This window comes from Stegodyphus dumicola, chromosome 6, assembly GCF_044657685.1.
Source record: "Stegodyphus dumicola isolate Sdum_Otavi_A_Nest chromosome 6, ASM4465768v1".
Classification (NCBI taxonomy): Eukaryota; Metazoa; Arthropoda; class Arachnida; order Araneae; family Eresidae; genus Stegodyphus; species Stegodyphus dumicola.
In genome coordinates this window covers 80,392,259-80,418,424 of record NC_140773.1, presented here as the reverse complement: position 1 = coordinate 80,418,424, position 26,166 = coordinate 80,392,259, and the positions used below count along the sequence as shown (strand labels likewise).

General features: G+C 32.7%; 1 protein-coding gene across 2 annotated transcripts in view; it reads left to right on the top strand.

Moving 5' to 3' along the window:
• The first annotated feature begins 7,716 nt into the window (after nucleotides 1-7,716).
• Nucleotides 7,717-26,166, top strand: part of LOC118187545 (uncharacterized) — a 128,352-nt gene continuing 109,902 nt past the window's right edge. For both annotated transcript variants that reach the window (XM_085818574.1, XM_085818573.1), the window contains exon 1: nucleotides 7,717-8,041. In XM_085818574.1, the coding sequence (XP_085674700.1) occupies nucleotides 7,889-8,041 (153 nt within the window). In that variant the 5' untranslated portion in view covers nucleotides 7,717-7,888. The remainder of the gene's footprint in view (nucleotides 8,042-26,166) is intronic.

The following is a 26,166-nucleotide window of genomic DNA, read 5'->3' as shown; positions in this document are numbered from 1 at the left end:
GAGACCCTCGAAACACCCACAGGCCCAACTTCCATTAAAAACTGAGATGCAGCTTACTAGTTAACAAGACTCAGCAATACACAATGTACTTTCGGGAATGGACGGGTGCTTACTAATTAACTTAACCTACTACTGCCTTTTCCATTCGGGATGTTATGAATGAAACTTCTATATGATAGAATATGTGAAAAGATTTATTTCCATAAAATTAACAAGTGTTTTTAAACTTAATAGTCCTCAAATAATTATTAACGGAAACATATATCTAAATTTAGTTACAACCTCTCCTGTATTCCCGAAAATTCTTATAAATGCTGTTAGTACAGGAAGTTTTCAAAGCTAAAAATTAAGAGCAACATAAATAAATGTACAGTGTGGGGGGGGGATATCCGAACTGATTTATATAGTATTTTTGTGGTCAGTACAAAATCTTAATTCAAAGTAAATTATTTTCGACATTGTTTGACTGATTGATAAATAGCGCTCTAAAATAATATTGACTGGTTAAGTTTCGAATTACAAAACATCACCAGCATTATGTAGACAGACATTACTAGAAATGTGTATGTAGGAAGTCACTTGACATGGATTAATAGAGGAATGACGCAGTCCAGAGAGGTTTATTATAAGCAGCTACTATTTTTAGTACAGAAACTGAAAATACTTAAATTAAAATGATGAGTTAAGGACAAAACAAATTTAAATTAGAATCTTGACTTACATAATTTTTATCTATCAATCTCTAGATATACACATAACAATATACAAGAAACATTAAAAAATTAATATTCTATTTTCTAAGGTATTTTTTAAATATATATGCAGGAAAAAGACTAATACTATCTATAGTTCAGATTTCAGACACGAACTGTCTGCCTAAAGAGATTTGGATTTATTAAGTTATGGAAAACTATGCTAGTGTATATTCCTTGATGGAATAATGCTGTTAAGGAGGGCTTTCTGACGGAAACTGTCTTGTACTCATGTTATGCAAGGAAGTATCTATGAAAATGTGCATGCAGCCAATCTGTTCCCTGGGAATTGAACTTGGACTGAACTATCAGTGCTCAGCTGTCTTACCTGCTGGGCTGTGAAGGAAAAAAAGATGCCTTCATGGATAACTTTCTACGAAGAACTGCCTCTGTTCATGTTATATATGGGAAAAACCATGGAGCGAATTTATTCACCATAATTTGGAGTTTGTCTAACTATCAATGTTCAGCAGTCTTACCCACCAGATTCCATGGTAGGCTGTATATATTGCAGATACAGTTGTTAATCACATTTATGGATTTTATGCCATCTCAGTGTGTTCCCTATATTCCATTCCTCTCCAGTGTGTATGATTTCAAACATGAAAGCAAGATTTCAATATGCAAGCAATAAAAATTGTTTAATACATAGCACTAATGCTGTTATATGAGAAAATAAAGCAAAGATTGTACAAAATTCCGAAAAAAAAAATTCATATGGCAGTAAACTATGTAACACCACATTTAACAAGTGACAATGTATTGTTTTCAGAGATTGTTTAAAGAATCTACCTGGTAATAAGAAAAAATTTTTCAATTTGTGTGAAAACTGTCACTAAATTTAGTTTGGTAATGACACAAGATTTTCAATGTATTTCGATAATATTAAAGAACTTTGTTATTCTGCATATGATAGGAAACAAAATCAAAATGCTCATGTTATGTCTGAAGGCATGACACACACATACAGGCAATAGTTAAAAGAGGCAGAACAGTTTTAATTCTAAAAAAAAAAAAAAAAAAGTAGGTGATAATTCATTATTAATACCATAGACTTGAGCCACAGTTATATGGCAAAACTGTTTTGTTAACAGATATATTTTTAACTAAATTAGGTTAGATTATTTATATTGCACAGCACATGAGGGTTATCTGCAGAAGGGGGGGGTATTTTTGTGGAGAACTTTCTTAAGGTGAGCTGGCTTATATTATGTTAAACATGTCGAAAACCACAAAAACTCTTATGCAGCCAGCTCATTTACAAGGATTTGAAGCATCCATATTTAGGGATTTTGCCACTGGTGGATGTTTGTTTATAGTATGGAAGACACAAACATCTACAGAATTCAGGTATGCTTGAGATTTCAGTCTCTATAGGGGTATACACTGATAATCAGGGTTAGGTCAGATTAATTTATTACACATGAGAATATCTGCTCATGGAGACATATATCTTCGTGGAAGACTTTCTAGAGGAAACTGGTTTGTATTTATGTTTCATATGGAAAGCCATCCAAACACTTATGCAGTCAGCCTGCTTATTGGGATTTGAACACGAGTCAAACTAACAATATTCAGCTTTCTTATTCACTTGGTCGCTGGTGGGCTACTTAGAAAAACTACAAGAAGTAGGTATGAAATGTCAAAATTTGTATTTCAGCTTTTTATCAGAATTTGTATTTTTATCTCGTACTCTTGCAGGGCAGTGATATTTTTGAATAAAGACTAATCAAAACTATATCAATGTCCCTTTTTCAACTGACCATTTTTCTTAAAATATTCTACTTACTTAAGCATTTTTTTAAATTTTAATTGATGATTATTTAATTATAAAGATATAAAATATAAAAAGAACTGCCATCTTATTCATTTAAAGTTTTATCTAATAAATTATGAAAAGCAAAATGACATGATTTTTTAAACAATTCAAAATTAATTTTTAAGATGGTTTTAATATATAAATATCAAAGGAAGATTCATTAGACAAAATTATTTCTTTCACAGTTGAAATAAAAAGTTTTTTAATTTTATATTTTATTCATAGACTTCATTGTTGAATTGATAAACAATTTAATTGCATTAAACTGTCACATATCTGTAACTTGATAAAAGTTTAGTACAAATTCAGTATGTATTTTAAAGTACTTCACATTTTCTGTTTCTTTTAGATTTTTAAAGAAAAAAAAAACTGTGTTAAAAATGTGTAAGTTTATATTTAATACAGTAGATAATAAACTGAAACCATAAAAACAAAACATTCAAAAAGGTGACATATTTTTTTTCTTTAAATAACAACAAATTAAAATTGTTAAATAATATAAGGCTATTTCACAAAATGCATATATAGGCTTTATATGCGAATGCACTGTACATTATTTACATGAATAATATCATTAACATGCATTAGTGACATCTGCCATATTCAAAACAATCAGATAGCCTCCAATATTTTAAATTGAGTCCTTTATAACGGTACCAACATCATTATACTTAGAAAATAGAGCTGGTTAATTTTAACACCATTAAATGCTACAATGTATTATATGTTACAAATATAGATTACTGATTTCAAGAGAAGTTAAAATTTACTGTATTACCATGATTGTTATTAGTGAAACTTTGATCCAGTATTTATGGTGTCGCATACACTGAATGTGTACTCATAATTACACAAGTGAATAATCATTACTGAATATCCAGTAATATAATTTCATCACTGTATATAACAGTTAACAACTGCTAATGCCTAATTGAAACTTTCTAAATATTTTATGAAATGATCTATATTAGCTAAAATATTTTTCAAAATATACTTCACTTGATAAAACATTCACTTCCCAGTGGGGAAAAAATTAACATACATACATATTAATAATCCTTTAAAAAAACCCTTTAGTCAGGTATATATTTCATAGCAGCCATCCCTTGAATGCTTTTGTGAGGTAAACATTCAACTTGATTTGAAAAATACATTACTTTTTAAAAAATTTTCTTTCCTCTCCTATCTTGATATATCTTCTACAACAGGGATTTTCAACCAAGGGGGCTTCAGGGTAAAGAACATGGTCAACCTTTTATTTACATGTTAGGTATTTAGTTCATGAATATGAAAATCTACTTTTGTTCAAGTTTTGGCCCTTATCAACATTTTCTATACTTTTGTTGTTTAATTTATAAAACAAGTTGAAACATAGTCTGAATCTAAATGTACGTATAGGCATTTTTCAAGAGTTGGAGAGAGGGGAGGGAAGGATTTTCTAGCAATGGCAAAAGAGATGCATGAGGTAGAATAGGTTGTTTTATTATCTTTAATACATGTATGTTATAGTTTTTATTATAATTAAAGCCATGCCTTTCATATACTTTTATAATTGATGAATCAAAGTAATATCCTTTTAATCTTCATTCAAAAACACATTACCATCATAAATATTCATCTAAAATGTATACGTAGGAAGTATTTTCGTGAAAGGGAAGGCCATAAAGTACTGTACTTCCTTTGTATTCTCAGATTAGTCATGCTACTGTAACATTTATGTTCTCAAAACCTGTGCACTGCATTATCATTTTCCAGGTTACAACTTTAGTTTGACTAAAAAGAAAAATAAATTCACAAATGTTTTATTGCACAGAACTTATAAGTTCACAAAATGTTGAGTAGATACTAAAAATTAAGAAAAGTTGAAAACAGTAAAAATCGTACTATGCAACCAACTCCAGAAACCACCTGTTGGTGTTTAATGATCTTTTGCACATGTTGGTTCATAAAGACTGGACAAGTTTCCCAAAGATTTAAGAATATTTGCATAGGCAGTTATATTCTTGTATTAGCTAATTCTGTTTCAAAGTCATCAGACATCATGTCAGTAAGAACTGCATGTTACAATTCAGAAATATTCAAGAAACACAATTAGTGTTTATCATGTTTCAAAATTAGCAAAGCTTTTCAATAAAAAAGAAATATTTTAAGTAAATTGCCAAGGTTTTATTTCAACAATAATGCTTACTTACACGAATAAAGAAATAGCGGTACTGTTCTGTTATCGGAATCGAATTCAAAAATGTGTGTATGCGTTTATGTGTGCATGTTCATTGTATGCATAAGTACAAATATATGTGTGCATACAAATACACATATAAGCACATATATACCAACACATGTTCATACATTTTTTAATCCAGTCCCTTGGTAATAAAAAAGTACCAAAATAACTGTTACTGTTTTTGCTCAGTATCCGAGGAAGTACATTCGTTGGATGTACGAATTGTAAACTTTTCTATACTTTACTTTTTATAGCTAATAAATAAAGCTTTTCCTTCAGATTTTCAATTTTTCTTTTTCGGTTATAATTAAAAACAGATTTTAATAGCAGTAAACTGAAAACAAAAGAAGCAATGTACAGCTGTTTACAATAATGTAAAAATAAAGCAGTAATTTGAAAATACAGAACTATGGATTTTTACTTGATTCTTAATCTATACAATCTCCTCATGGTAATGGTAAAAAGCATGGGAAACAAAAGGGAGGAATGAAACTGTAAGCTGTCAAACTATTGGGGTTATAGAAATGTATATAGTTAGTTTTTTGCTATTGTGTGGGCCTTCAGCCCACTTCAGGATCAATATAGGGATCAAACCTCACTACTGCATCATATAACAACTAATTCGTTGGAAATTTGGATCATTAGATATGTTTTGTATTTCCTAATGCAAATCACAGTACAGATATTTATAGGGCATTCAGTACAATTTGTGGTACATTATGAATGCAGGTGCTACCAGGATAAAAAACATTTATCTTCACTGCTACACTGATGACCACTACACATTCCAAGAGTAATATTAACATGGTAGTTAAAGATATGGCACTGTTTGACTTTTGTTTTTACTTATCAGAGGTTAGCAAATAAGGCATAGTTTGAAATTATTATACACACAATGTGATTTCAAAAAACTAAATTAGTAATTATTAAAAAGACACACAAATCACAAATTCTGTTTCAAAAGCAATTACGTGAGTAAATTATGAATACAACGTGAGTAAATTATGAATTCCGAGTCTCAGTTTGGCCATGCTTGATCTTTACATAAAGTATATGGCATATAATTATAAAAAAATAACTTCTAAGAAACAGTATATTCTTAATTTGTTTTAAGAATATGTTCTGAAAATTATTCAGATTTTTGAAGTTTTTAAAAAACAAGACTTTTTTTTTCACTTTCATACAATATATAAATTGCTATTTCAGTGTCGATAAACTATCAGACTTTCAATACTCAACTACATAAATTTCTATTCATAAAAATTGTTTTCTTACTTTTTCATCAGCAACTAATAATAGATTTTATTTTAGATACAAAAAATGCACTCAGATATATATGTTCTGTTTTACCACTCAGAAATAATACTTAAGCGAATTTTGTGGCATGGGCTATACTTCCACATCATTTTGAGTTTATTAACTTTCTTTAGAATATGGTCACTTTAATCTGGTTGCATGTGTAGTCCTCCCTTTTATTTTTGTTATTATTTCTGTCTTTAAAATATATTGAACTCGCATTTTCTACATTGATTATATATTCTTTATGAAAATGAATATTCAGACAAAAGAATGCATAAAACAATTAACATTATATAACATTACAGAATTAATTCTAGAATGGCTACTATGTGGAAGGCTATCAAATACTGCATTTTTAAAGTAAATAATAAAAGCATATTTCAATCGTAGTTATATGAGAACTGAATAATATGAGATCATAGTATAGTTAGTTATACGACAATATCTGAAATAATATTTTCACAAGCATACACATAATGTTTCAATACTTGGGTTTTCAAAGCAGAAAAAGTTATAAAATAATACACATCCAGTGTGTTATTTTATAAGTGTCAAAAGTAGCTAGTTATCTGTTACATATGTAGATCATATGAGCAGGAATGTGATATATTAATACATATATAAAATTGGATCGAAAAGTAATTGCCATGTGTTTTCGCAATAGACGTACATTAATCGACTTATAATGCTAATTTAGCAACATAACAAAACCACAAATTAGCGATCAGATACCAAACAAATATAAACACATCTTAATCCCGTTTTTCCCCATGTATTTTCCTGTTCTCCTTAGTATTCCCCACATGATATTTACTTCCGTTGGCATAATGAAATGTCGCCCATATCCTTAAAAGAGCCAAGTTGGCGCAACCAAGGCTGTTCTCCGAACCTTACCCGGTTTTGCCGCCAGTATAAAATATAAATAATAAGAGTACTGTCTGCTAAATTCAAGAAAATTTATGCGTTTATGAAATAAATAAATTACGTATCTAAATTATCTGAATTGCTGATTTGTTGACATCACTTGTTTAAATCATTTGTTTAAAATTAACTAGCACTAGCACGCAGTATGATGTGTATCGTCTGAGAGACAGCTATAAAATGTTTTCTTAATTGCCAGTGCCAAGAAAGGCCAATAAGTCCAAACAATAGCTGTCGAAAACAAATTGTAAAAAATCGGGACTGTCTCGCCGAAAGCGGGACGTCACGTCACCTTATCTTAGATGTTTACCATTTCCCAGAGAAAAGCACAAATATCCATCTGACATTCTCCATCCTTAACATTTGTTACTTATATTAGATTCTTCAGTTCACTGATTTGGACCTTCAAACAGACACTCACCTTTTTCGTCGACTGATGGCGGCCACCTGACATTTACTTTCGTCTTTTGGTTTTACTGATGTTCTTCTCGTGATACAGAGCAAACGGAGGCGCTGCTTTCTGAAACTCAAATTCACTATATGTTCTTAGTTAAGCTCCTCTAGTATATACAGGATACATGATTAGTTAGTTTAGTAAAAGCGCATAGCTGCAAAATAATTTTCGCTATTTTTGGAACACGACCTTGGTTTATATTCAGAGATGGCAACACTTCTATGTTCCAGTTTATAGCTAATACAGAATGGCATTGACTTGAAATATTGCAATCATTATGATTAGAGTGGATTTCTATTATTGTGTGCCGCTTTCATAGTTGATATGATGTTTGCAATGTAGTTGAATAGTGTTTTGTTGTGTTTGAGATTAAAACTACTTATTTATCGCAATATTTGGAAAATACGATTGTTAGTAAAATGGCAGAAGCAGTTGCCGAAGAGTATCGATCATCGTTATCTGATCTGAACTGTAACAGCAAGCCTCATATAAATATGCTAACAATGTTAGCTGAAGATAACATCAAGCATGCTCAAATAATCGTCGAAACAATCGTGAATCATATAAAATCGGTAAGTATTAATATGTAGTGTTATGTGATGAAACAGAAATGCGAATATCGGAGTGTAACATTATTTTTTTGAATTCGTATATACCTACACGCGTATATACATATGTATGTCGATTTACTTTCGTTTCAGCATATTTATTTTCTTCAGAATTGTTTTTAGGTTTTTATTCATTTTTTTTACATAGTACATACCCATAATGTTTTCAAAACATATTTTATGTGCCAAATTAGATATGTATCCTCCTAGATGACTTTCAATTTTTCTGGGCAGTTTCATCAATGTGTTTGCAGATTATGATCCCTTGTATGTGAATTTCAGAATTTTAACGTAATGGTAAACAGCATACTGCAGTTTTCACCGTCTTCCCCAAATTCTTGGAATTTGTTCTTTCTGTATGCATAGAGCATAATTATGTCGTTTGCTTGGAAGCTTTTCTTTTTTCCTTCACATTTTATGATTTTCAACATTTAAATCGAGCTAAGGAACTTCAGTTTCATCAGGCTTTTGAAATTTATGATTAGTTTTGTGTGCTACTACAACAGTGAAACAGTGAAAAAAAAAGTGTGTGCTAATTTTAATTTAATTACAAACTAGAGAAAAATTTAAAAAAAAGAAATTGTTTTTTTAATTATGCTTTTCAAAAGCCAGTCATTATAATGAAAAAAGATAAATGATAAATGACAAGATACATTCAAGCTAAAAATTTCCGTTTCCGATCTGTAGAAGAATCAAACCCCAGACTTCCATGATATATAATGCAACACACTCTCTTTTTATAGCTTGAGTACATGTCAAAATAAACATGTTTAGGTAAAATTTCTAAATCTTGTCATTTACTGAAAAATATCTAAAAAAAAAAAAGGCCTTAAAAGTTGATGACAAAATATTTAATAATTAATTACGGAACTACTCTGATATGTGCCCTCAAGTCGGCAAATATTTTTGGCGAGAAACTTCACCCTGCCATATTACTATCTAAATTTTTTGTCTACATTTCGAACTTTAAGCCTAAAATGTCTCCAAAAACACGGTTTTTGCACATGCAAAAACTACGTTTTGAACACATGATTTAAGCTAAAACTCCGAAACAAAAACAAAAAATTTAGATAGCAAAAACGTAAAGTTTCTAACCAAAAATATTTGGCAAGAATCCATGTACACAGCTACATTAAACAGGATGGTATTCTTTGAAACTTATTGTTATGTTAATTTATTAAAGCGAGGTGTGCGTAGTTTGTAAATTCGTTTGTTGCCTACATTGTGCCATTCGTAGATGTTTTTTTAAGTTAAAACATGCGCTGTGTACATGGATTCTTGTCAAATATTTTTGGTTAGAAACTTTACGTTTTTCTTATCTAAATTTTTTGTTTTTGTTTCGGATTTTTAGCTTAAATCATGTGTTCAAAACGTAGTTTTTGCATGTGCGAAAACCGCGTTAACAACTCCAACATCGTACCTTTTCATACTAAATTTACTCTGAACACAATCTAAAATACGCAGCTGAAACCTTCCCACCACGTCTTTCATCGCAACATAGGCCATTTCAAAAACACATGCGACACGAACCAACTAGTAATTATTAAACTACTCCACCAAAAGATTTTTCAACGTCGACATGGTTGCCATACAACGTGCAATAGCGCCAAAAACCAGCGCAAAACTCATATTGCCACATTTGGTGAAATTAGGGCGTTTATCAGAGTTGTACCTAAATTACATACAATTATTTGTATAATATTATACAGTGGCATAATTTTCTCTATTGTCATAAGTATTGAATATTTATATATTTTATACATTTGAATATTTATTATACATATTTATTATTTCATTCAAGTAAGAATAAATTGTTAATGTTTAAATTGAGAAAATTTACCTTTTCCTTGCAGTTGTCAATATTTATGCATTTTATATTAAAATTTGATATTTGCTTATGTGTGTTGCTAAGCTTCTGTTTCTCACTAAGAATGCTTGATAAAAGTATATTTTAGGGTACCCCTTGGTGAAACATGGCAATTTTTGGTGTTACATGGATACCGAATTTGTGCAAGTCTTTGACTTACTTAGCACAAAAATCGCCACAACATAAAGCCAAAATAACAAGACAAAGAATTGAACCAACTCGGTATCCGTGTACACATCGACCTATTTTCACTTTAAAAAACATCAGAGAATTGCACAAACTGGGCTTTGCATACTCCCTTGAGTTTGTCCATGTACACATTGATATATTTTCACTTAAAAACTCAAAGGAGCACTCAATTCTACAGTAGAGACAAACAAAAAATACATTATCTCAATAAACTACATTTTAAACCAAACAATAAAATAACATAAAAAAGGATTATGCATTTAAGCATTACACAAAGTAAATATTCACTTACCTCCGTGGCACACAAAATTCCCTAACAGCATCCAAAAACTTCTTAAAATTATCTGAACTAGAATCCATATATCGGCGTCGCTATATAAATTCACAAAAGTAAAAAATATCATATGTATGCCAGACTATCTCGAAAATGGCTAATAAGTAAATCTTCAATTAATGCACTTTTCCCCTTTCGTTCCAAATTGTACAGAAACTTCAAATTAATCTTACTACATTCAGCCATTCTCCTGTCTAAACAAAAAATCTGATGTGTACACCACATGACTTCCTTGTATGGAATATTAAATTATATGCATTTTTTCTTGCATTTCATTTAAACTTATTGGATTGAATTAAATTTACTTCGCCGACAGCGCATAAACCACAATAGAATAATTGCATTCTTTAAAATTCACTCTAGTATTTTTTTACCATAACGACACTCTGGCGCTAGATTCACTTAACAGTATTATATTCGTTCATATTATAACTCATAATGCACAAAATTTATATCATTTAAAGAATAGAATTATCTAATCGTTGCCACATATTCTATTCAAATACTATAATAAAGCTAAAATGTTGTATAAAAGAAATTAAGCAAATAAAACAAAAAAGAAACAGTTTTTCACAGATGATTGAGTATTTCTCATTTAATTAATTCAGTTCTCACTTCACAAGAAGGCAAAAATACACAAAAACTCAAAATATCTTTATTAAAAATTACGAAGTAAATTTCCTATTTTCACTTTAAAAAAAAAATCACAGAATTGCACAAAAATGGCATTATGCACATTCTTGACTTTATCCATGTACACATAGACCTGTTTTGAAAATTGACGGAAATCCAATTCTTCTTACTCTCGTAAAAAAGCGCTAAACAAATAAAGTGGGCGATTCGGCACTTTAGCAGCGAAGTTGTTTTGGTGAAAATGTGCTTTAGCCCACTGCTTGGCAATTTTCAGTAGCGGTGATTTTTTGAAAATCTCAGAATACGTTATATAAACAAAGTTGCGAAGGCGGAGCTATGTGACGTTCATAGATGGGTGGGACTAAGATTGTGATGTCACAATGTATTCTCTACAGATGTAGAAATAAGTATACTAAATTTTTTGTATTTCAAACTATTAAATACGGTAAGTGAATTGTAACAGTTATTAAAACTGTAACAATTTATTAAATAGTTATTAAAACTGTAAACAACGTCGCAGTCTCTCACACAGGGTGAATATTTTTAAGCTTTAGTCTTTATACAAATAAAAACAGATTTTTTAAAAATTTTAATTTCATATTGCGAAACATTTTAACTTTATCATCTTTACAAAATTACCTTATTGCTACGTAACGACACCATCTCTTACATACTAGTAAGTAAACAATCTTCATTATTTTTTAAAAATTTTTAAGCCTTTATATTAATAAAAAAAGAAAAATATTTATTATTGAATATCAACATCATACACAGCTTTCATTTCCATGTTTCTTAAATTCCTAAACCACGTTCTATACTTTCGTATTAGAATTCTACACATTAATAAATTTAAAAAACCTAATTTCTCACAATGAAAAAAAATAAGAAAATATTAAAAATAAGCAATTTTAAAGAAAAAATATTTTCACTTACCCTTTTCAGGAAAATAAAAAGTCTTTTTGACAATGACGGCACGTTTCCCTTGCATTTCCAATAAAGTAATAAATTTACACGTACATTCACTCACCTCTCTCAGCATCACAGATAAATCCATAGCGATTGTTTATTTAACGAAATATATGCAGAAAAATGGCAAAAACACACAGATAAAACCACTCGATTGATAACTACCACGTGAGAACATTCAAACGGCAAATGAATTAACTGCTCAAATTATGAAGTAAAAACTTGGAAATTCTTTTTAACTGCAAGTATAGTTTTGAAAGCATAAATTATTGTCTGCTACTTGACAATTTGCCTTTGGACATTTGTGCTCTCTCCGGAGAAATTTATTCGTATCTAGTTATTAAAAAACGCTGTGAAAGCCATGGCTTTTCGATATCTAAAGCTACGATAGGTAATATTGTCAACGACAGGAAATTTTAAAAAAAAGACAACAAATATAATGAAATTAAAAAAAAAAAAAAAAAAAAAAATCTGAAATTTAAGATTTTACATTACGCCCCAAAGGTGCATTTTTTTAAGACTTTGCGTGTTACCTTTATTAATTAAATGTCATGTTCTTCGTACTTAAACCGTAAAATTCAGTTCAACAGCAATATAACAAAATAATTTTAAAATAAGCATATCTTTAGATTTTCCGATACAAAGTCTCGCGCGCTGGAGATAAAAATGTTTTTATCTGTAGAGCATTGTCATTGCTTGCTTTGAAATTCCTCAGTATGTTAATCAAAAATTCGTTAAAGTTTTACAAAATATGAAAACGATAAAAAAACAAATTCCAAATTTAAAATTTGGGGCTTCCAAATGCCCATATTCGCATGAGGATGACGTTATTCTAAATTTGATCTATCTAGGTACCGTTGTTTTATCAAAATGCGGGAAACATACATACATTTATGAAGATTTTTAACCGTTTAATTCCTTTAAATATAATACAGGGCGATAATATTTGTTGACAACAATTTGAAGCATTGGCTACATTGGCTTTTCCCATGTACACATTGATCTATTTTCACTTAAGAAAACATCCCAGAATTGCACAAACTCGGCATCGTGCACCACATTGGCTTTGCCCATGTGCACATCAATCTATTTTCACTTTAAAAAAAATCCCAGAATTGCACAAACTCGGCATCGCGCACCACAGTGGCTTTGCCCATATGCACATCGATCTATTTTCACTTAAAAAAACATCCCAAGATTACACAAACTCGGCATCGCGCAAAACCTCAGCATTGCGCACCACATTGACTTTGCCCATGTGCACATCGATCTGTTTTCACTTAAAAAAGCATCCCAGAATAGCACAAACTCGGCATCGTGCATCACATTGGCTTTGCCCATGTGCACATCGATCTATTTTCACTTAAAAATAATCCCAGAATTGCACAAACTTGGCATTGCGCACCACATTGGCTTTGCCACTGTGCACATCGATCTATTTTCACTTTAAAAAAATCCCAGAATTGTACAAACTCGGCATTGCGCATCATATTGTCTTTGCCCGTGTGCACATCGATTTATTTTCACTTATAAATAATCCCAGAATTGCACAAACTCGGCATTGCGCACCACATTGGCTTTGCCCATGTGTGCATCGATTTATTTTCACTTGAGAAACCATCCCAGAATTGCACAAACTCGGCATTGTGCACCACATTGGCTTTGCCCATGTGCACATCAATCTATTTTTCACTTAAAAAAAATCCCAGAATTCAACAAACTCGGCATCGCGCACAACCTCGGCATTGCGCACCACATTGGCTTTGCCCATATGCACATCGATCTATTTTCACTTAAAAAAACATCCCAGGATTACACAAACTCTGCATCGCGCACAACCTCAGCATTGCGCACCACATTGGCTTTGCCCATGTGCACATCGATCTGTTTTCACTTAAAAAAGCATCCCAGAATAGCACAAACTCGGCATCGCGCATCACATTGGCTTTGCCCATGTGCACATCGATCTATTTTCACTTAAAAATAATCCCAGAATTGCACAAACTTGGCATTGTGCACCACATTGGCTTTGCCACTGTGCACATCGATCTATTTTCACTTTAAAAAAATCCCAGAATTGCACAAACTCGGCATTGCGCATCACATTGTCTTTGCCCGTGTGCACATCGATTTATTTTCACTTAAAAATAATCCCAGAATTGCACAAACTCGGCATTGCGCACCACATTGGCTTTGCCCAAGTGTACATCGATTTATTTTCACTTGAGAAACCATCCCAGAATTGCACAAACTCGGCATTGCGCACCACATTGGCTTTGCCCATGTGCACATCGATCTATTTTTCACTTAAAAAAACATCCCAGAATTCCACAAACTCGGCATCGCGCACAACCTCGGCATTGCGCACCACATTGGCTTTGCCCATGTTCACATTGATCTATTTTCACTTAAAAAAATTCCAGAATTGCACAAACTTGCATATCGCACCACATTTTCTTTGCCCATGTGCACATATCTATTTTCACTTAAAAAAACATCCCAGAATTGCACAAACTCGCATCGCGCACTGCATTGGTTTTGCCCATGTACATATCGATCTATTTTCATTAAAAAAAATCATCAGAGAATTGCACAACGTTAGCTTTTCCAATCTTCTAGGATTGAGCCAAAAAGAAATACAAAATATTAAAATAAGCAACTTTAAAACGAACCAAACAAGAAAAAATTTTTCACTTACCCTTTTCAAGAAAAATGTAAAGTCTTTTTGAGGAGTTTTATATATGAATTTATTTCAGGGGGAAACCGTTTTGGATCCCCCCTCATCTTTAAATAAATTTACAAACGTTTATATGCCATTTCCGTAATATATGCAGAAAAAAGGCTAAAACGCACAGGGGGAAAAACACTGGATTAAAAAAAGAAACCACATAAGAACATTCAAACCGCAACAAAATTAACAAGTAAAAAAATAATAATAATAAAAAAAATAATGAAAGCTTTTAGATTTTACATTACACCCAAAGGGGCATTTTTTTAACATTTTGTGTGTTACATTTCTTTATCATATAATGTTCTTTATATTTAAACCATAAAATTCAGTTCAACAGCAATATCGCAATATAATAGTAACTGCACGTAAAAATGTTTTTTCCCCCCGTACTGTGTTGCAGTTGCTCGCTTTGAAATCTTTGAGTTTGCTAATAAAAATTTCGTTCAAGTTTTACAAAATATCAATCAGATAATAAAAAAGATTCCAAGTTTGGGCTTCCAGATGCCCATATTAGGTTGGAAACGTATGTTATTCAAAATTTGATGGCTCTAGGTACCGTTGTTTTATCACAATGCGAGAAACATTTATGCAGATTTTTCAATATTTAATTTCTTTAAATATAACACAGGGCGATAACATTTAGTGGCAACAGAATAACAACACAGCTTCAAAACATCGGGTTAGCCATGTTGACGCATTTATTGCCTATTGAAAAACAATTGCCAAGCAGTGGGCTAAACCACATTTTAACCATTGTTTCTAAGTGCTTATGAGCTAAAATCACGATCAGACTTTTCCAGAAAATACCACATGACATGTCTCATTATCTCTCATTTCTCTGAGACAAAATAGTCTGTGATTTGAACTGTGTTCTTCTCAGATTATGGCTAAAGTCCTACCTAGTAACCTTTATCGCCTTACCAAAATGTCGCCAAACTACCTGGTACCATATTCCAAAGATTAGCCAAAATGGGTGTTACAATAAGAAAAACTTAAGTACAGTCAAAAGTCGTTAATTCGGACACCCATAATCCGAACCTCAAATCTACAAACTTTTTGCGCATCAGGTGTTTACGCGTGCACGTAAGCACCTTTATACCTGCGAATATGCGTGTGCGCATGCGCATAATACGTTTACGCATGCACGTTTAATGTATAACAGACGGTATAAGCTAAGCTAAAATTATCTAATTCAGTTAATGTTGCAGATTGCGTTGTTCCTTAATCTTCAAATTGGATCCGGCTTATTATTTTTTGCAAACTGTTAGAGCAATTGGTACTATTCGGTTTCGAGTGCCGTAAAAAAATTGCAGCGAAAATGTATGTGCAAAAGCACCCATTTAACAGCGCGCCAAATCTAGTGTACGCGTTGATTTCAGATTGCGCAAGTTTATATAGTTCTATATTTCTTAAGACGCCATTGAAATACTAGTTTAATTTTTTAATTATTTTTTTGATTTTAAATCCTTTTTTGATATCCTATGAATTTCACAATTTGGGAATAGCCCATGACGAAAAGTCGGCAATAGAATCTTGGGTAAAGTGCAGAATCACACACTGCTTGACGGGTTTTTAAGAATTGCAAATACTCGGTATCCATGTGCACATTGACCTATTTTTACTTGAAAAAAATCCTAGAATTGCACAAAAATGGCACTGCGCACACCCTTGACTTTATCTATGTACACATCGACCTATTTTCATTTAAAATTAAAAAGTAAAAAGAAAATTGAGAAAAATCTAATTGTTTTTACCTTTGTAAATAGTGGCAAACAAATAAGTGGTCTATTCTGCACTTTAAAACCGAGAGTTTTTTCCAAAGAAAAATCATCATTCATTATAGAAAATTACGTTTGAACAACAAATGAGATGAAATTATGCTTTAGCAATAAGTCTGTAGCGAAATAGCGATACAGGCATCCATTCAGTTATGTTTAGCAATTTTTATATAAATTATAATAATGATCTGAAATAGTTATTTACTCTTATGCTTCCATTCAGTCATGTTTAACTTTTTTCATATATATTATAATAATGAAAAAGTTATATATGAAATTAACCTTTCATCTAAATTAAAACATCAATCTTAAATAGTTATTTACTATTATACTTCCTTTCTTGCCGCAATTATTTTTGGCAGCACTGGCATCAACAATAGTTTGGCGATTTTTTACAGCCCTCGAAACCGAATTGTACCGAGCAATTTTATAAAAGTAAGCTTGAACTTTCGATTATGTCTAATAGAATTTCCGATATATATTTACTAATATGTAAAGGATCTACAAAGCGAAAGTATGTTTCAAAGTCCATTAAACAGAAAGTGGAAGTGCTGCAAAAAATGGATAAAGGCATATCCTTTGATCATCTTATCATTCCAAAATGTTTATCAATTTAACGCTGCGCTGCGGCGGGGTGGGAGTGGCGAACGACGCGGCGCGCAGTGAATTGGAAGTTGAACTGTTAGCACTATCCTTATCTTCGAGGCAGATGTTTTTATTTTATTTGGCTTATAATTCCTTACTAAATGTAGTATTTTATCTCGATGTACTCCGTCTTTGGTATGATTTAAATGAAGTTCTACGTCATTATAATTCGCTTCCGATAGTGAAGAAAGTGACACAAAGGTTATTGAAAACAAAAAAATTTCGATTGACAAATTAGTCGGTATTCTCGACACAGCAATTGTAGGACTTGAACAGCGGAACTTTGTAACTAAACAAGAAATTATGTCTGTTTAATAGAATTAAAGAGAAAGTATTATCACATGAAACGAAGCAACTTAAACAACTTACATTGAAAGAAATGTTTAATAAAGTAAACAAATAAATATTAAGCTTTTTCTTTTTGTAAATTTTGATACCCTTTAGATCATAATTGTTCTTTATTTCATAAATTACGGTTTCATATTTAATTTTATTTATTCATAAGTCCCGACAAGTCCGGATTAACGACTTTTGACTGTAATTTGAAAATGAACTGTATACAGTGAAAGGTTGTGAATGTGTTGCAGAAAATACAGTGGGGAAATATTTATGTGACTAGGGTTGTTATTTGAAATTCAAGTACTTTCTGATTATCTGCACTCTTACTGAAAAGCCCCCAAAGCGGTGTTGACTTTGGACAGTATTCTTGAATTCATTGCCAACTTTGGACTGAAACATTTACTTGAGTATCTTTGTCTATTCAACAATGCATAAATGACACTTTTTGTTAAAATTCATTAAAAAAATAAAACATTTTTTGAGAAATTTTTCTGTAATTTTCTTGTGCTGTCGTTTTTTCTATGCACACAGTGAATTGTTTTAGCATTGAGAAATACAGTGGATGGACAAAAATATGGAAACGCAATGGAATGCTTGTGAAATGCATGTTTGAAAAGAAAGATTGATTTTAATGAAATATGTAGGTGGCGCTGGCGTTTTTGACTACTGACGCCACCTATACAACTTCATAAATGTGCTAAACAGTTCAGTTGTTGTCGGAGTACTGTTATGTGAAGTTGTCATTGCATTATGTCAGAGTTAACAGACTTCGAACGTGGGCAAATTGTTGGAGCACGTATGGTAGGTGCTTCCGTAAGCAAGGTAGCCGAGGTGTTTAGTGTTTCAAGAGGTACTGTATCGAAGATTTATTCCGCATATTTGAAAAGCGGAAAAACATCATCTGCTAAATCACAGCGTGGACGAAAGTGTGCCCTGAGTGATCGTGACAGACGATCATTAAGGGCAATTGTGACAAAAAATAAGACCACAGCTGCAAAAGTTACTGCTGAAATGAATGTTGTGTTACCGAACCCTGTGAGTACCAAAACAATTAGAAGGGAGCTTCATAAACAGGGAATTGCTGGCCGTGCTGCAATTGAGAAGCCACTCATCAGTCATGCTAATGCCCGTAACAGGAAAAGGTGGTGTTTAAGTCATAAAGCCTGGACTATAGAGCAGTGGAAGCGAGTAATATGGTCTGACGAGTCTTCTTTCACATTGTTTCCCACTTCTGGCCAAGTTTACGTCTGGAGAACACCATCTCAAGCCTATAATACAGACTGCTTGTTGCCAAGAATGAAACATGGCGGGGGTTCTGTTATGGTTTGGGCAGCCATATTGTTGTTCTCTGCTAGCCCCATGATAACTGTGTCAGGGCACATGACTGCCAAGACTTATGTGAACATTTTGGCCGATCAAGTTCATCCCATGGTACAAACTTTGTTCCCCGATGGTGATGGTGTCTTCCAAGATGACAAAGCCCCTGTTCACACAGCTCAATTGTCCAGGACTGGTTTTCTGAGCATGAGACTGAGTTGTCCCATCTCCCCTGGCCACCACAGTCACCAGACCTGAATATTATCGAACCTTTGTGGTCTACATTGGAACGGAAAGTGCGTTCTCGTTATCCACCGCCAACATCGTTATCTGAACTTGCCACCGTTTTGCAGGAAGAATGGTATAATATTCCCTTGGCAAACAACTGTATTATCCATTCCGAGAAGACTGCAAACTGTTTTGGATGCCAATGGGTTTCCTACACCATATTAAGCAAAGAAACATGTTTTTTTAAAGGTGTTTCCATATTTTTGTCCAACCCCTGCATATAAATCAAACCTAGTGCTATTTATTCAATTGGTAAATATAAACATAGATTACAAACCTTTTTGTAAAACTTTATGTGGCCAGAAAAATTGCAAAAAATCATAAAACGCAAGCAGCGTTTTTCTTTACCTGTTTTTGTTTTGTAAAACACGTTCAAAATAATTTTAATACATTAATTAATTAGAATATTGTTGCGTGCATATGAGTTTGTAATAGACTGATAATAGTTCGTAAATGATTGTCATTGCATTCATATCCGATGATAGCTTAATTAAATTTTATTTTATCAACAGAAACACTTCAAAGTTCTGGAATTTTCCACAGAAATGCTCGAACAAGTGTTTAGAATATTACTAAGTATAATCAGTAGTTATGCTTCAGTCTAATAAGAAAGTTAAACACAACGGAATGCAACACGCATCTTAAGAGAAAGTTAACTCAGAAATATCTCCAATCTCACGCTGGACTAACAATTGGCAACAATAACAACTTATATAGTATAAATAATGTCATAAAAATAGTGTAGTATAATGAGATTATTACTTTGAAACCAATGTTTCGAATTGATGCCGAAGAAGAACCAATATTTCCCATTCTGCTTCATTGCATATCTTTTAAATAAGTGAAAAAGTCATTCAATTAATTTCCTTTATCATTTTTTTTAAAAGCGGAAAGTTTGTTTTATAAGCTGTGAAAAGTACTGTGCCTGAAGTTTGTAACCGATATATTTTTAGATATGAAATTTTAAAATTAATGGGCGTCAAAAAGTCTAAAAATATGAACGATTTTCAAAAATTCTCCCAAAATATTTTTTAAAAAAACTACGATAAAAATTTCATTTCATTTTTTTTCGTCCACAGTGTGTTATGGTGCAAACTATAATATTCTGAGATTTTCAGTTTATTTGTTAATATTTGCGAAAAATAGTTTCAACTTTAAATTTGAAAAAAATCTAATCCTCTAAAAATGAAAAGCGTGACACCACAAACACAAGCAGTGTATGTACAAAGTTTGAGTTCTATATCTTATCGAGAAACAGTTTAAAAATCCATGACCATCTTTTAACCATAGCGACAAGCACCAATTGTGAACTAAATAACAGCTTATAAAATAATAATAATAATAATTAGAAAGCATATATTTTTCAGGAACCATTACGAAAGTTCAGGTACCAGTTGCGAAAGTACAGATTACAAAATTAACAACAGTAAACAACGTTAAAAGTGTGTAAACAGTATTAGAAATCTGCCAGTTCGGAGACGTGATTGTTCACAGAGGCTTAGGTGTAAAGGAAAGGAAGACGGTGGTCTTCTGAACGGGTCCTAAAGACGAAACTCTTTCATGTCTCTTTTTCTCCTCCTGCTAACAGCAGCTGTGTGAAGGAGTGTTGCATGTGAACGGGGCTCTATAGTCAGCCTCATGGTACACTTTGTGGAACTTGAGAATTTGGAATTAGAACAGCGTTTCTCAAACTAAAACTATGGGGTTGGTTCAGCTTATCGAAACGTTGAAAATAGATTCTTTTAAAAAATTATTAATTTACTCAAAGGAAAATGAAATACACTTTTACACTGGTATGATATACTTATAAATGCATCAATACTGCACAATGTATTTGATAATTAATTTATCAATACTAAATTAAGGACAAGTTTAATAATTACAAGTGACTTCCATGGACTTTTCTTTCAGAGCAAAGTGTTTCGAAGTAAGGTTTAATATTACAAATTGATGCTCTAAGTTCTTTTTCTATATTTACCTGAGATCTGTAATTTGTCTCCACTGTAGAAAATTCAGTTTAATATAGGACTAATAGAAAAGATGAAATAAGATGTCTAATAGATAAGATGAACTTAAGATAGGATGAAAGAAATAGTAATAGTATATGAAATACTTTTGTTTTCAGTACAGAAAATTCATCATCCACCCCTGTCTAAAATTCAAAGAGCGATTTTTACTAAATTGTCTTTTGATTTCGCCACTTGACATGAAATGTATGAAGATGTCTTTTTCGGCAGTTGAGAGCTTTTCTGGAGAATTTTGAAAGGGATCCATAACCCACTCGCAGCTTGCTATCAAGTTGTCGTCAGCAAGAAAATACTTTTTTAAAACTCTTTGCCAGCATGGCTCAAAAACAACTTCCACATGTTCTTCACCCTTATAGGTCTATCTGCATTTTCAAACATTTCTAGGTTTCTTTGCTTTAAATTTCTGCTCCATAATTCTAATTATCTACAAACAACATTAATTTTGTCACTCATAGCCAACATATGTATATTTGCTTCTTGGAGTTGAAGATTCAAGGTATTTAATTTCTCGAATATATCTACCAAGTAACTCAATTTCATCACAAATAAACCATTTCGAAACTTCTTGGGTTTTCTTCTTCTGGAAAAATGGCAATTTCATCTCTTACTTCATAAACATGTTGCAAAAATTTCCCATATGATACCTATCTTGCCTTGTAATAAAATAGCAACCATGAATGCACTGCACCCATTTTTTACAAAGTACAGAGAAGATTCTTTAGGGGTTTCATTTTATATAATTTACTGCAGTCACAACTGTTGTTATCGCAGTATTCAGACCAGAACTCATTCCTTTGGGAGCCAGAGCTTCTCTGTGGATCATGCAGTGTGTCGAGATGCACAGTAGAGACTTTTGTATACAAATACCTGTATACTTTGAAATCTTTCATATATTTTATGAGCACTGTCGGTGTATATTCTAATGCAATTTTTCCACTCTATGTTTGCCTGAGTGGTTTACAAAAATGTAGTAGTTCTGCAGCTGACATACCATCACAAAATCAAACATATGCATGCAATGAAATGAGCATCTTTATTACTATCTGTCGCATTATCAAACTGAATTGAAAACAGTTTGTCATGCAACTTCCCCAAAAGTTGCTGCTGTGCATCTTCAGCTGTATCATCGATTCGACGGGCAACAGCATCATCTGCTAGACGTATGGACTACAACTGTTTAGCAAAATTATTTCCAAACATATTTTCTATGATTTCAATTGCAGCTGGCAAAATAAACTCTTCGCCAGTGGTGTCAGGCCTTTTGCATTTGGCTATTTTAGAAGAAGCTTTGTAAGAAGCAAGTAAAGTTTTTTATTTGCAGACAAGATTTAAAAAAAAAAATTTTTTTTTGGCTCTTCATATGATTTTAATTTTAATTCAAATGTACTCACCATGAAGTGTTTCCAAATGTCATTTAAGTTTATTAGGTTTCAAACCGTTTGCTGCCAATATTTTTGAGCAAATACTACGCGGGGCCTTTCTTCTTCATTTACTTCAGTAGTAGTAAACCGAAAATTTAATTACTCTGGAGGATATTTTCTTGATTTAATTTTCAGAACAAAGCTTCTCTATGCACTTGTTTATGCTTTATTATCGTCTAATGTTATCTTATGACTTACAAATTTATCCATGATTCTGTTTAATCTACCATAAATCTAGTGCCATAAATATTTAATCCTGTGAAGTGCAATTAACATGTGAATTACAAAATACACATTCAAGATAGATTCAGTAACAATAGAAGGATTGACTTCAACCGAGACTGGAATTACTGTGATATAATGTATTATACTGGGTTTTTATTGCCGGAGCAATAATTCCCAGTCATGCAAAGAGTTCCATGCATTGCCTGGCAAATGAAGAGTCCTGAGTGAGTTTCTTCTGAGGGGAGAAATAAGAGGGAGAGAAATTAAAATAGACCGAAGTCTACATCATGCCTGGAAATAGATGTCGTGGGGCGAGTAGTAATCCATTAAAGTTCGTGTATGTCATGTAACACCGGCTTCTTAATCTTCAGATTCAGCAAGTTTCATGAGTGTCATTGCCACCGCGTTAAAACCGGCAAGTAACTTCTCTGCTGTCGTCTTTGCTTTTCTTATTTTTTCTACGTGTGAAATGATGGTTGTCAAGTAACTGTTGACTTGTCTGTCTCTTAACCAATTCAGAGCTTCACTTTGCACTTCTGGGAGGAGGCTTGAGTTTTCTCTTCAATTTGTCACTGTAGAGGGATGTTTCGGCCATTTTCTGCTTTTCTCCTTCTACCTCCTTTATGAATATTGGAAAATCTGCATCTGTTGGTGGTGGGATTGACTTCTTGGGAGGGGTATTTTTCCTTTCAAATTTTTTACGGTACGGTACTCCTTACATCCACGATAACTGGATAAATACTTTTCTTGACAGAAAATGCTGGTGGGGGTTTCTTCAGGTTTTAATCGCACTTATTACTTCTATGGTTTGCATTCCGTAGATTGTTGCACAAATGCTGTGAGTGAGCCCACTTCTGGCAGCGAGAGCACTGAGTCGGGCTTTTCTTCGGAGCAAAATTTTCGATACGAACATTCACGCTGAATATATTGTTCAAACTATGGATAGCGTGACCAGCTTTGTTTTTCTTCAATTCTAGCAGGTAGATTCCCAGTTTTTCAAAATTGTTCCTTTTACTTCTTTGAAACTGCTTTACTTTCTCGATAGGAAATTTACGTCTTTTGCCTTAAAAATTGCTTCTTCCATAACATGGCTTGGGAGATTTTTCAGCACCACCCGGATGGGTTTCTCACAGTTCAATTGGAAGGTGTGAAAGGGGATACCTTTCTTCTGTAAAACAGACATGGTGTTTTGGTAGTCCATTAGATTTTTAACTTTAACAAATATAGTTTTACTTTTCATATCTGCTTCAAATTCTTCCAAACAGGTTGAATGCAAAATTTCTTCGATTTTCAACCAATTAATAGCTGCTCTTTGGAATACAATAGGTGGGGCGTTTCCTTCTGCGGGGCCACTCCCTCTGACTTCTCCTCGCTCTGCTGCTCTAGGTTCTTGATATTTTCTCCACTTATTTCCCTAACCAGACTATCAAAACGGTTTTTCTTTACAATTTCCATCGGCTCCACTTCTTGAGTTACTTTAGCCATCTTGTTTGCGAAATCAAAGGACCATCTTTTTCTACATCAACAAGATTCTCTGTGGCCTTCTGGGCTGCCATTCTTTTCTCTTTTTCTAACATCAGCTCGCTGACATATCCTGCACCTTGATCTTTGAATAAGCTTAACAGTTGCTCTAACTTCTTTTCCTCCTCGTTGCATTTTTCGGCTTCGTTTTCTCAAAGTCCGATTCAGTCGCTGTTTTAAGCTTCTTCTTTTTGCTCTTCTTTTTAGGAGACTTGAGGAAATCATCTTTCTTTAGCGGGAATCGCAGCGATCTTGTTGAGCTCAGCGTTCGGTCAGATTCTAAATCATCATCAGAAGATTCACACGGCATCCTAAATAAGGACATTTTAATTACCCTAAGGTAATGCACTGAGCTAATTGCATACAGTAACACCAAAAATTCGCACTAACAAATCAAGACTAACGAATATCCTCTCTGTCCGCCTACGAGACTGGGACACAGTTCCAAAATCTTAAGCATAACCACAACACAACCTACTAGCTCGCAGTCACAGCTCATGTCGAGACTGGAATTGAACGAGGTGCAGCATTTATATATGTTTTGTGTAGATGTCTGTGAGAATGCTGGATGTGATGGATATAAGATAGAGAGCAACAGAGACTATACAATTCTTCTGACATTTGTACTTTTAGAAATGGAAGATTGATATCCTATTACTTAAAAGCAACATATACAAAATTTAATACTTATCCTGATAATTTTTACAGTTTATAATTAAGGTCATATTGTAGGTTTAGCATCAAAGTACATTATTATTGCATTCAATACATTGTTATTGTATGGGATGGCATGATGAAAATTATCATTGAAAATTGGGTCGTAAATATTGAAAGCTTGAGAAGCACTAAATTAGAGTTAACAAAAAAGGAGGGAGGGGCATATTTTATTTAGAAATCTAAATAGGAAATTACATCTTTTTCTTTTGAAGGGGGGCATTAATTATACTTGCAGAATGTTATATTTGCATTTATGTGTTACATAATATGACATCAAAATGTGTGACAAAAATGCTTAGTGATTATTTTCTAGCAATGTTGCACAGATGTGAACTTCACTCATGCACAGATGAGTAAACAAAATGAGCATGAACCACTGACTTTTAATTTTTTTCTCTTTCATGCTTTGGTTCATGCTGTATGCTACATCCTTACGTTATGTATGAACATTTTGCCTTGATGATGATTATATTTTGTAAGATCATCAAAAAATGCTGGACAGATCTGAAAAATGTCTCGTGGACTTTCTTTGAAAGAAGACAGTGTCTCCCAAAAAGAGGCTGGATTACAAGTCTGAGCATATGAGCTATGAGTCTAAAAGAATGGATTTATATTGCTGAGTGGCTGCTGTAATAAAATTGTAGTTAACCTGCAGGAAGGCATGTACTTTAAAGTTGTTTCAGCAGTCGCATGGAGTGTTACACTTGAGTGGTTGTGTGCTTATTGCATATTTAAAACAAAATGCTTGTTATCTGTGTGCAGTTTGAACAAAGTAATTCATATGTTCTATATTATCTGCTAGCATATTATTTCTCTGGCAGTGCAACTTTTGAAACAGAAATCAAGTTAATGATTATACTTTGTAGCAGGAATATTACACTTAGAAGGCTTACAGACCCTTAGATTGATGCAGAATTCTAAATTGATAATTATTCCAAGTTTCATTGTTAAATATTTGTTTAATGCAAAACTTTTTTTCCCTTTTTAAGTCAATTATGCTGTGGTTTTTTTTTTTTTTTATTATTTTTATTTATTTAAAGGTTTGCCGAGAACAATTATTTCATTTTGTTATTCGTGTTGATTCAATACAA